An 11,656-nucleotide genomic window follows, 5' to 3' on the forward strand; every position below is an offset into this window, starting at 1 on the left:
TTGCCTTGCTTTTTCCAGAGGCCCTCACCCTACTCTGACTACAGCTATGGTCCCTGTCTCAAGATCAGTAAGGATAAGGCTACTGCTGTCACTGGTAGGGGAAAGGAAAGGTGGGTTTGGGAATGCAAAGCTGAAAGCAGTTCCAACCTGGATTGTTTTACATGAGTGGCTAAGAGAAAGTAAGGTCGTTAATAGAAGGAATGAGGCCAGTAAAAGGGGAATTCCTCCTTTTACTGATGTGGAAAGGGGCTCAGAGGGGAAACAATAGTTTACAGGGCTTTTTCATACATTACCTAACCCTGTGAAGGAAGCAGGCCATGGGTATCTCAGAAATGTAAGTGATGTGCCTGAGGTCACACAAGGGGTAAATCCTACACACCCAACACTGTCCTTAGGTGTAGAGGTGGAAATTAGCATTGGGAGGGCAGAAGAGAGGGCAAGAGGCCCATACCCAAGAGGAGAGTAAGCCCTGTTCTGCTCCACATCAAAGACCAGACTATGATTTATGCTGAAGTCCCAGGGAGAGGGGCAGAAGGACCTCGCAGGGCTGTGGTCCTGATGGACAAGGCTGGGACCTAAGTCGGGGTTCTAGGCCCAGACCAGCTTTAACTGTTGAATGTTTCCTGCTCTGAGTCCCTGAGAGTTTTGAGTTAAAAAGGCAAACAGGTAACAATAACAGCAAATTCACAAAGTACCCATCATGCACCAGGCATTGTCCTAAGTACGCTATACTTATAAAAATGCACTTACACCTTCTGTGTAACCCTATAACATAGATACCATTATTTTCATGAAAGATGAGGAGACTGAGGCACAGAAAGATGAAGTAATTTGGTGAATGTCATCCAGCCCATACATACCAAAGATGGCATTTGAACCCAGATGACTGCACGTCAGAATCCGGGCTCCTAACCAACACTACATACATCTTCCAGTCTCCTTTAGAGGCCCAGAAGGGGGAAGGGACTTGGATGAGATCAGATAGGCAACTTAGTAGAAATCAGATTTCTCTGCCCTGTAGGTGGGAGGTACAAGACACAGACCTGAAGCTGGGCTCAAAGGCACCCCTGGTGCCTTTTCCCAGCACCTGTTGAGACCGAGCCTCCCCAACCTCCCCAGGAAAAATCTACAAGTTGCTAACCAAAACTTTTATTGAGAGAAAAATACCAGGAGGCTGTCTTCTGAAGGTTCTTGGGTCTCAGACCTCAGAAAGTGGGACCCCCAGGCCCAAGATCTGTTAGGAAAGGACTAGAATGAAGTTCTATACCTAGGTCACCCTCTGTTCCTCAGGTGCCATGCTGAGTTGCAGGTCCTGTGCCCATATTTCTAGGTTGAGGCCTGGTCTATGGACTCACAAGGCAGGCAAGGTCTGCAGGCCCCACAGCCTGGTCTTCAGTGGTGGCCCCATGGGACAAGTCTGTATACTTGCGGGCAGAGTCGCAGGAAAGATGTGCTGGGTAGCATCGCTGGTTGGTGTCCATCTTGAAGATCACTGCTTGGGGCAGATCCACATGGCAGCAGGCAGCTAGTGCTACCAGGTAGATGAGGACATCACTAAGCTCCTCTTGAAGGGCCAGCCGTTCCTTGTGGGGCCAGGCTTGAGGGCTAGGCTCCTCATCAAGCTTCCACTGACTGGGGGCAGAACACACACAGATATAGTTAGGACAGTGTGGTCCACCTCTCTTAGGATCACCTTAGTCCTTGCAGCAATGAACTGCCAACTCTTAGGAAGTTCCTCTAAGGACAACTCAACATATCTGGGCCCTGAGCAGGGTTGGGGTGGAGAAGAGGCCCCAACAGATGATTCACCCAGATCTGTGTCCCTACCTGAGCCAAAAATTGGCCAGGAGGACATTTCATTTGTCAAGACCTGATTTTACTTTCAGCCCTAGCCACCGCCACCCCAAACTAAACCTCAGACCTGGATCACTGTGGAAGCTGCTAACTCATCTTCTACTCTTGCCCAGGACCACCTTTTAAAAGCACAAATTATAATTTGTCTCTGTCTACTCCCCCAACTGTGCTTGGAATAAAATCACAACTCCTGACCATCCACTTTAGGTCCTGCATGAGCTGACTCTTGCTTCTTCCAATGTCAGTATTCACCGCTGTCCCTGTCACTCCCTACCTAAAAGCACTCTGGCCTTCTTCTTGCAAAATGTCACAGGGCCTTTGTACTTACTGCTCCCTCTGCCTTGAATGCTGCCCCCCTTTTGTCCCCCAAGATCTTTCCCATGGCTGGCTCCTCCCTGTTATTCAGGTCTCAGCTTAGGTGTCACCTTCTCAGAAAAGCCCTCTTCCTGTTACCTTCTTTCTAACATTACCTTATGCTATTTCTGCACAGAACTTATCAAAACTCCGTATCTTTTAAAATTAGTGTGCTTATTTATTGTCATTTTCGCACTGTGAAGGTAGGAACTCTATCTTGTTTAAGGCCATTATCTCTTGATTCTAGAAGCCCTACACATAGGTGATACTCATAAACCTGTCATGAATGAATGGCTTGCCCTCTCACACATCCCTGTGCCTCGTTTCTCCATCCCCAAGTGATTACCCTGGTTTAGGCCTCACCACTTCTTGCCTGATCTCCATTAGCCTCCTTACTGGTCTCCCCTGCCCCAATTCTCTTGGAGATCCAGTGCTCCTTGCCAACCCAAAGCTCTTTCTACCACTCAAATCTGATCAGTTTTCTGTCCAACCTCTATCACTCCTAACTCCAACTCTGTCATTCTGGGTTCATATCCCACCCCCTCCTCCACAGCCCTTACCACTCATTCAGTAAATATTATCTATTGAGTGTCTGTTGTGTGCCAGACATCCCAGAACACAAAACAGATACAAAATCCTTGCTCTTTCTTGAGAAACTTACCCTAAAGGAGTCTCAGATTCTCCCTGAATTTAACTTGTTCTTTCCCACCTCACTGCCTTTGCAAATGTAGTTTCTCCTGTCTGGAATGCCACAGGCAAGTCTTCTATGGAATACCTTCCTTTCCACCCAAGAGGCAGAAGTAAAGGAAGGTTACCACACCCCCTTCTTAAGACCTATACTTACCTAGCTGTTTTTGTACTTTTCTCTCCCAGGAGACTGGGAGTCCCAAGAAGGCAAGAACTAGGGAGTCATCTCTGTATCCCAGCACCAGGAAATTGAATCCATGGACATCTGATGATCAAATAAATGTCTCTCCACACTCCCCCCCACACAGACTTTCCAGGAAGCTTTCCATATACCTACAATAGCTCTGCCAGCTCCCCCACTTCCCCAACCAAGGCCAGGAGAGGAGGTTCCAAGGCTGGTGGAACTGATCCCAGTCTCGTTCAGCAGCAAACTCTGCACGAAGGCGGCGGCTTTAATAGGAGAAAGGGGTGAAAGCCCAGATCCCAGGATTGGAGGAGGAGACACAGGACTCAGGCAGCTATCTCAGTGACATGTACCGGGGGCATAAGTATCAGGGGATTCTGCAACTAATTCCTTGGATGGCCTTAAGCAAGTTATTTGTTCTCTACTGAACTTGGTCTCACCTATAAAATGGGTGCTTGCCTGCACAGGCCCTAAACTCTATCAAAACCTAACAATACCCTCTTTCCCATGATTCCACTTACTACTGCTGTTTCTGCAGTTTCCTCCACCTAGAATATTTGTACTCTGCATAGCTGAAGCATACCGATTTTAGAGTGCAGCTCCACAGTCATTTCCCCTAAGCAGTCCTCTGTGTTTTCCTCCAGCAAGAAATAGTGTCTCCCACCTCTCAGCAGTGCATTTGCCCCCATCCTACCAACCACTCCTGGAGGGCAGAGGCAGCATACCTGCATCACCCAGGACTGGTTCTAATATTACTCACCGGATCACCCTTTCCCCTGCCTCAGGTGTGCACTGCTAAACCCATTTTGCAGATGAGGAGGTTAGAAGGCTCGCCCCATCAGCCAGCAGAACTGGGACCAGAGCACGGCTACTCCTTCGTGTTGGGGGAGAGGCACTGTGTATTTTCCTCAGTTCTTGTCTCCGACGCAACAAAGAATTGAAGGGCAGAGACAGTAGTGAAACAGAGTGAAAGTTTTATTTCAAGTTACTTAGAAAGTGCAGGTAACCTCAGAGAGGGAGGAGCGCCCTGGAAGGTTGTGGGTTCCCCCTTTTAAGGATTTTTTCAGGGATGTGACAAAGGGCTGGGCTGTGGACTTGTTAAGTGGTCTTAAGTATCTCTGATGAGACATTAAGTTTCTTATCAGTCCTCTAGGTAATTCTGCAAAATTAGCTTAACAAAAGAAATTTACTGCTTTACTACCCTCCCAGGAGAGCAGCTTCCAGGTTTGGGAGCATATCAAGACTGCCTGCCCTTCCTCCAAGGTGGGCAGAGTTATTTGTTTGTTGTTTGCTAAAGAGTATGTTAAGAATCTTTCTTCTTAAACTTCCTGGGTTTTTTCAAAATGCAATTTTGGCTTTAAGGTGGGATCTCCCTGTCTTTATTATGCTGTTTAAAGGTGGGCCTTTTAGCATGCTATAGTAAATCTTACAATGATCTAGTTGACACAATGAAGACATGGGCTATGCTCAGATACTTCTCTTTATCTGGGGAATATTCAAACATTCAAGGCCAAGTTGCTCCTGACCTTTTGAGCTTTAACCGATTAGCTCATTAACTTTGAGTCTTTTCTGGCTTTCTAGTTTTAACTGGTTAACTGAGTCCTTTCTAGAGGGCTTTACTAATCTTGTTTTCTTTCCATCCCGCTCATATCTACTTTCCTGCTTAACATTCTTACCCACCACGTGGAGGGACCCTCCCCAAAAGGAGGGAGAAGGGGGAGATCTTAGAAGATGAGCAAGAACGGCTTACATGTCCTCGAGCGTGGGCTCCGGGCTAAAGCTGAAAGGGCCATCGGCAGCAATCCTCTCTCCCCCGGTGGCCCCACGCGTATCCCCACTCGCGAAGGACATTCAGCCCACAACACAGCGGCCTCTACGTTCCCAGAGATCGCCGCGCCGTGCTCTCAACCCTCCTCCAGAGCCCCCGACCAATCACAGGTGTTTGCGGTAGCTGCATGGGGCGGAGCCGCAGAAAAGACTAATTATTTATGTGGAGTGTACTGCAGCCCGCCCCTTACCCAGATTGGGCCAATCCAAGCGAGTTTCAAGGTGCTCAACTTCATTTTAGAGGGCATCTTAAAGGCATAGGAACCAGAGTCGACCGGGTGAAGAGACAGAGGGCAGGGGGCGAGAGAGCGAAGGCTCGTCACATCCTTTGTGGGTGCCAGATGGCGCTAAAGAGAAATGACGGTGCGGGGAAAGCCGGTGGGGAAAGAGCAGCTGAGTACATCACCAACAGTGCTTACATCCTCCCTTCCCGTCTTCTAAAGTTGTCCCCACTTTTCATAGTGTTTAAATAGGGTAACATTAATTTTTGTAAATAGTACTAATTACCATTTGAAGTAATATAGTGTAGGGGTCAATAACACAGACTCTGAAGCCAAACTGCTTGGACTTGAAACCTGGCTGCTACCTTACTAGCTACTGAGTTAAATTAATCTCTCAGCTTTCTTATCTGTAAAATGGAAATGATGATGATGATACTAGCTATCTCATAGGGTTGTTGTGAAGATTAAATATGTAAAATGCTTAAAACTGCTACCCTAGCTCCAGTTCACTCCTATGGCCCAGCTGTATCCTGGAGATATTCTTGTATCCTTATAATAAATTCCCCTTTCTTGCTTAAACTCTCCAATTCTGAGGTTCACCACAGAGTGTCCCACCACCTTTGCTTCTGGATTAGGCAACATGGAAGTTGAATATGGGAGCTGGGAGAAAAGAGTCTGTGCAACTCCGGGGTTTCTGGCTTGAGTAAATGGATGGATAGTTTTGCCATTTGCTGAAATGAGGACACAGAAAACCCAGGGGTTGGAATGGGAGGGAAGAATGAATTGAGTTTGGAACACCTTGAATCCAAGATGGCTCTGGAACATCTGATGGTGTCCAGCAAGCAGATGGGCATAGAGGCCTGGAGTGTAGAGCATCCAGCCACTTTATGGATCTGGGAACTCAAAAGTCTCAGAAGCCAAGTACTTCCCTGCAGCAAAGTTGCCACCTCTGGGAAGCCTTTTCCAAACAGGATATAACTTGGTCTTCTATAGCACTTAATCCACTCTAGCCTTCATGGCATTTACCACTTCTCATCTTAATTTTGGGGTGATTGGTGTCCCTGTTCTAGGTCTCCCCCTAGCCTGGGACTCCTAATGAATAGAAGCAGTGTCAGGCTTTTGTTTTCCCAGGGCCTGGTACTTGAGTAGACCTAGTAAGTATGAATATATAACAGCATGTCTCATGGGATCGCCTCCATGACATCCCTGCCAGAGGCTAAGCCTATTTTACAGATGGGGAAACTGAAGCCCAGAGCCTTCTCTGAGATAATCTAGAATGTGAAAGATGAAGTTCACTAGCACACCCCAGTGCTCCTCAGCAAGTGAAAGATGTCTCCCCACCCCTGCAAGGGAGGAAAGCTTCCATGTCCTGGGATGTGCTGAGGCCGCCTTGCTCCTGCCTTTCCTTCTCCCTTCTATCCCTTCTCTTCATTATCCTTTCTCTTCCTCTAGCTTCAGCTTCCTCTCCTTTTTCTTTTCTTTCTTTGTCTTTCTATTCCATTTCTTCCTCTCCTTTTCCTCCATTGCCTGTTATTCTGTTGTGATTCCACCCAAGGCCCAGTCACCTCCACAACCTGCCCTTCCATTTTGCTGCCCAGCCCCTCCCTAAGGAAAAGTTGGATGCCTGTCTTGCCCTCAACCTCGAACTCTTTCTTGGTTAATTAAGGGGACTCAGGCTAGTGAAGCAGCTGATCATCTTCCCATTTTGTACCCCAACCAGTTAGAAAGCTGTGTAAGTGGATACCAGCACCCATGCCTGAATTTCTTCTCTAAATCCTTAAGAAGTTGGTAGTAATAGCTTCCACCACTAGGAAACACCAAGAGCAAGGAAAGTGTGAAAACAGAGGGTGCTAGGGTCCCCAACCTGTACCTCATTCACTCACTCTCGCTTCATTCATTCATTCATTCATTATTTTCTGAGCACCACCTATGGACCAAACACTGTTGTAGATTCTGAGGATACAGAAGATCCTCTCCCGTCTTGAAGCTTGTACACTAGTGAAAATGACAACTATGAAGTAAGTTAATAATAAATTCTCAATATAATTACAGATTAGGATAAGATCTATGAAGCCAATAAATGAGGTGATGAATTGGAAAGTTGCTAGGTGTTGGCTGAGGTCAGAGAGGGCTTTTATGAGGGGGGTTTATTTAAGCTGAGCAGTACTAAGAGTCAGCCAGGATGTAAATATTCATTGATGAATACTATATATAGTTACATTTCAATTGTTACACAAGGTTTCATTTTTGGTTGAAGTTGAAAACTGCCTCATTTTTTTTCTTTTTGCTAATTTCTACATAATCACTGATTCTTTTTATATCTTCCATTAACCTTCCAATATAATTTTTCACACAATTAAATGAATCAATACTCCATCAGTTCCATTTTCTTTTTCCTGGAACCCTTTCAGGCTTCTGTTCAGTGTGGACTGGTTGCTCTCAAGGCCTGCTACACAGCTGTTACATTGAAAACTCCCCTCACTTTCTGCTGTGCTGGGTTGGTTCTCTGGACCCCATGTTTTTTCTCTTTCTTGGTTTGCTCTCCTTTTGCTGGAGCACACCTTCCAGTATTTCTTGAGAAAACATGCATGGATGAAACCATTTTGATACTTTGCATGTCTAAATGTACCTTTATTCTATTTGTGTGAAAAATGTGGCTCAGTATAGAATTATACATAGAAAATCATTTACCCTCAGAATTTTGAAGACATTGCTTCATTATCTTTTAGCTTCCGATTTGCTATTGAGAAGCCTGATATCATTCTTATCCCCAAACCTTTGCATGTGATCTACCTCTCCCTCCAGAAGATCTGAGGAGAGCATAGTGGACTCCTGAGTTACACTGCATAGAATACAGCCTGTATAACTTTGGACAAATTTCTTAAACTCTCCGTGCCTCAGCTTCATTTGCAAAACAGTGTTGTTCAAAGTTTAATTGAGTTAATACATGTAAGACACAACAGAGCCTGGCAGAATATGCACTACATAAACATTTGCTGTTATTATCAGTAGGGTCTTCTTATCCCTGACATTTAAAATTTAATAATAAAATTAATGTACATCTATTTTTACTCAGTATACTGGGAATTCAAGAGGTGACACAACTTTTGAGTCTTAGCAAGTTTTCTTGTATCAGTCTTTGATAATTTTCTTTCTTCCATTTGTTTTATTACCTTTTTCTGGAACTTTAGATGTTGAACCTCCTGGCTCACCTCTGGTTTTCATACATTTTTCCTTCTAGTGTGCACCTTTTTGTTTTTGTTCCACTTTGATAAATTTCCTCAACTTTATCTTCTAAGTCTTCTACTGAAGTTTAAAATTCTAGCTATCTTTTTATATTCTAAGTGCTTTAGTCTCATCATTTCATGGATATATTTTTTTCTTCTGTTCCCTGTATTGTCTCCTTCTTGAGTTTTTTCTGCTTGCTTTGACTCCAAGTTGGAGGTTTGCCTCAAATGCTGATGATCGTTGACTGCTCATATTTAAGAATGAGGTGTTAAAAACAATGTGCTTGAGTGAATCTTTTCACTGGGGGTCCCTAAATCTTTACGTGTATAGGTCTTTTTTCTGGGCATGTTCATTTTCTCCAGAGAACTATTTGGTCTCCCACCTGCACCAGCAAGGGGAGAATAAAGCTTCCTGGACAGTGTTTTTAATAGCTAAGCTGAGGAACAGGGCTGGGGCATCTCAGGTTTCAGTCTTTATTCTTGTTTTTGGTCAGGCCTCCTGTCCTTTGCTGTGCCTGGTGTCCCCGACTGCAGTTATTTTTAAACTAACATTTTCCAGAAAATAAACCTCCCTTTATCTGCAAATATGAGAGGCAGTTATCAGGCTTTGTGACACAGGGCGAAGGTTTAAGAACTTCAAAGATCTAATTACCCTGTGTAGAAATTTTGAATCAGCATGTTTTTATCTCCATCCTTCACCCCCATCTTCCTTAGTACCTCTGGAGCACAGCCCTTGCTTCCTGTTACTATTCCATAACTCTGAAGACACTTACCCTTTGGCTCACTCTATTTGGCCAAGTCAGTTACTCCTATTCCACCTACTTTTCATCTTTCCAGAATTGTGGAATCTTTCTTTTGCTATTTCCTCTCCCACATGCTAGTCCTTATAGAATTTATGCCTGTTGAGTTCTTTGCTGTTGACTCAGGGGGAAGGTGAAAACCTAAATCTGAGTGTTAAATCCCCTGGTCTAGGATCAAAGAAAACACTCTCACTCTAAATGTATCAACTGGTTCATTCTGTAAAATTATAAAGGATTCAGAATTCCAAGGATCCAAACATTAGCCAGAAGAATTTTCCAACAAAGTCCTTTTTATTTCACTAGAAATTACTCTTTATTGATTAAACCAGGAATTTTCAGCACAAGATTTAACATCTTAATGACCACCAAGGCTTGGGCTCTCAGGTTTGCTCTGCCACTCCCAGTCCTTAAAGGGGTTTAGTGGGAGAGGCATCATTAACAGAAACCAAGTCAGATGGTTGCAAGTCTTCCTTTCCTAGTCATTGGACAAGCTGCTCAATTCTTGTCCAGAGAAAGGAAAGAGCCAGTATTTCAGAAAAATTTAATATAGAATTTGACATTGCATTGTAAAATCTCTCTTAAAAATTAAGATTTATTAACAGTATTGGTCCAAACTTATTTGTTTCTGATCTGTTTTTCATTTTGCAATTTACTTCTATGGTGCTCTGATATCTGTGTAATTTAGTAAGTAATCTCTCTCGCTGTGCAGATATAAAGCAACCCAGTGCCAAGAAAAATCCCTCAAACTGGAATAGTCTCATCTTGCTCTTGGAGAGGAAACAGGTTTTTCTGCTCCTCTGCTACACAAGAATGAGCAAACCTCCCTCCTGAAGTCCAAAATGTTACTTCTGGCCTTGGAATGTGCAGCTTTTGGTGGGCTAATTCAAATCACCCAAAAGAGGCAGCTGGAGCTACTATGCAGGCAGCCTTCTTTGGAAATTTCTTCTTAAAAATCAACCCTTGAGCATCACCCATGACTGTATGCAAAGGCTCTAAAGTCCAAACAACTGCTGTTCCATTTCAGGAGCTACGCTCAGAGGAGGCACTGGAATTGTCAGGAGCAAGAGCAGTAGCAGTGGCCCCATGAGGTAGGACCTCAATAACTCGAGGCTTGTCAATGATCCGGGCTGTCCGGTTTCCCTTTTCCACAATGCCCACGATCCATGCTTGGTGACCCTCTCCATACTTGGAAGATTTGATTTCAGAACAAAAGCGGGCTGCCTGTTCTCTTGGCAGGCAAATCAGTAATCCCCCAGAAGTTTCTGCTGAAGTTCCCTGAAGGAGCCCAAAGCACCCACTGGCCTTGCTGATGGTGGCCATTTTGGCAATGATTGGCAAATTATGAATGACAAAGGACACCTCATTTCTTTGTTGTTTTGCAAGGTTCTGAGAGTGTCCTAGAATGCCAAAGCCTGTGATATCTGTGGCTGCATGGGCATTAAATGTGTGCATTAATCCAGCAGCAGTTCTGTTTAGGGTTGCCATATTGAGCATGGCTTCCTGATAGGCCAGCTCTACCTCTTCTCTGGAGACTACAATCTTTATCTTATTCCATCTGTCCGGATTATCCAGCCACTGGTGGGCATTGACAGCAACTTGGGTTCCTAAGGGTTTGGTTAACACGAGTACATCCCCCACAACTGCACTGTCAGGCATTATGAATTCATTAGGCTGACATACCACAGTGGCAACTCCACCGATGATTATCCAAGGGTTTACGACTGTTTGTCCACCAGTCACTGCAGTCCCTCCTTCCTCAGCAGCATCCCGGAAGCCTTTGATCATGAGTGGTGTTATTTTTTCTCGTTCTTCCTCAGTCATATTCTGGCTGACGCTGAGTAACATCAACATGTTGTCACATTCAGTAATGCCCATGGCATAGAGGTCACTCAGCACGTTGGCACAAGCTATTCGCCCCATCATGTAGGGATCTTCTACTAAGGGGTAAAAGAAGTCCGTGGTCTGTACCAGCGACAGACCCCCGTGCCTCAGGGGTATGACGCAGGAGTCCAGCCCAATGCCCAGGGCTGGAAAGGTTGGGATGGGGTCCCCGCTGGCCGGCAGACCTACTTCCTGGGCCACCTCTTCATGGCCTCCGACCAGCCCCTGAGGGGGCCGCACGTCCGGCCGCGTCAGTCCCGCCAGGAGTTTGAGCAGGGTCTCCTGGGGGACCTTGCAGCCTCAGCCCTTCATGCCAGAGAAGCCCGTCAGCCGCCAGCTCGGGCTGAGGCCCAACGCCTGGGGTTCGAAGTGCCGGTAGCTCGAGAAGCCCCGGCCCAGAGACAAGCCAGCCAGGCCCGACGAGCCTTCCGCCGCCGCCGCCACGGCCGCCGCCTCTCCTCTGGCGCCCGATGCCGCGCCTTCCGCCATCACGCCGGCCCGGCAGGGAGGAGAAAGGAGGAGAGAAGAGAAGTGTTTATTTTCTACTCCGGTTAATACTGCGTAACAGGTACTACCGCAGAGATCCTTCCCCGCTAGACGCGCGGCGTACCGCGCGCTTCC

The 11,656-nt window shown here is 45.8% G+C and overlaps 2 protein-coding genes across 2 annotated transcripts; both read right to left on the reverse strand.

Moving 5' to 3' along the window:
* Positions 1-1,139: 1,139 nt before the first annotated feature.
* Positions 1,140-7,165, reverse strand: DCTPP1 (dCTP pyrophosphatase 1). Its single transcript, XM_057487145.1, has 2 exons — positions 4,830-7,165; positions 1,140-1,632 (listed from the first exon to the last, which is right to left on the reverse strand). The coding sequence occupies exons 1-2, from the start codon at positions 4,928-4,930 to the stop codon at positions 1,344-1,346; spliced, it is 390 nt and encodes a 129-aa protein (XP_057343128.1). The 5' UTR covers positions 4,931-7,165; the 3' UTR covers positions 1,140-1,343.
* Positions 7,166-9,424: 2,259 nt separating this feature from the next.
* Positions 9,425-11,651, reverse strand: SEPHS2 (selenophosphate synthetase 2). The gene has a single exon (XM_036917668.2). The coding sequence runs from the start codon at positions 11,522-11,524 to the stop codon at positions 10,175-10,177; it is 1,350 nt and encodes a 449-aa protein (XP_036773563.2). The 5' UTR covers positions 11,525-11,651; the 3' UTR covers positions 9,425-10,174.
* Between the last annotated feature and the right edge of the window lie 5 nt (positions 11,652-11,656).

The sequence above is a fragment of the Manis pentadactyla genome, chromosome 10 (assembly GCF_030020395.1).
Source record: "Manis pentadactyla isolate mManPen7 chromosome 10, mManPen7.hap1, whole genome shotgun sequence".
In the NCBI taxonomy this organism is placed as follows: Eukaryota; Metazoa; Chordata; class Mammalia; order Pholidota; family Manidae; genus Manis; species Manis pentadactyla.

Coding starts and splice junctions, on each gene's coding strand:
- DCTPP1 (XM_057487145.1), bottom strand. CDS start 4,930: ATGTCCTTCGCGAGTGGGGATACGCGTGGGGCCACCGGGGGAGAGAGG. Junction 1,633..4,829: donor GAGCCCACGCTCGAGGACAT/GTAAGCCGTTCT, acceptor TTCTGCCCCCAG/TCAGTGGAAGCTTGATGAGG.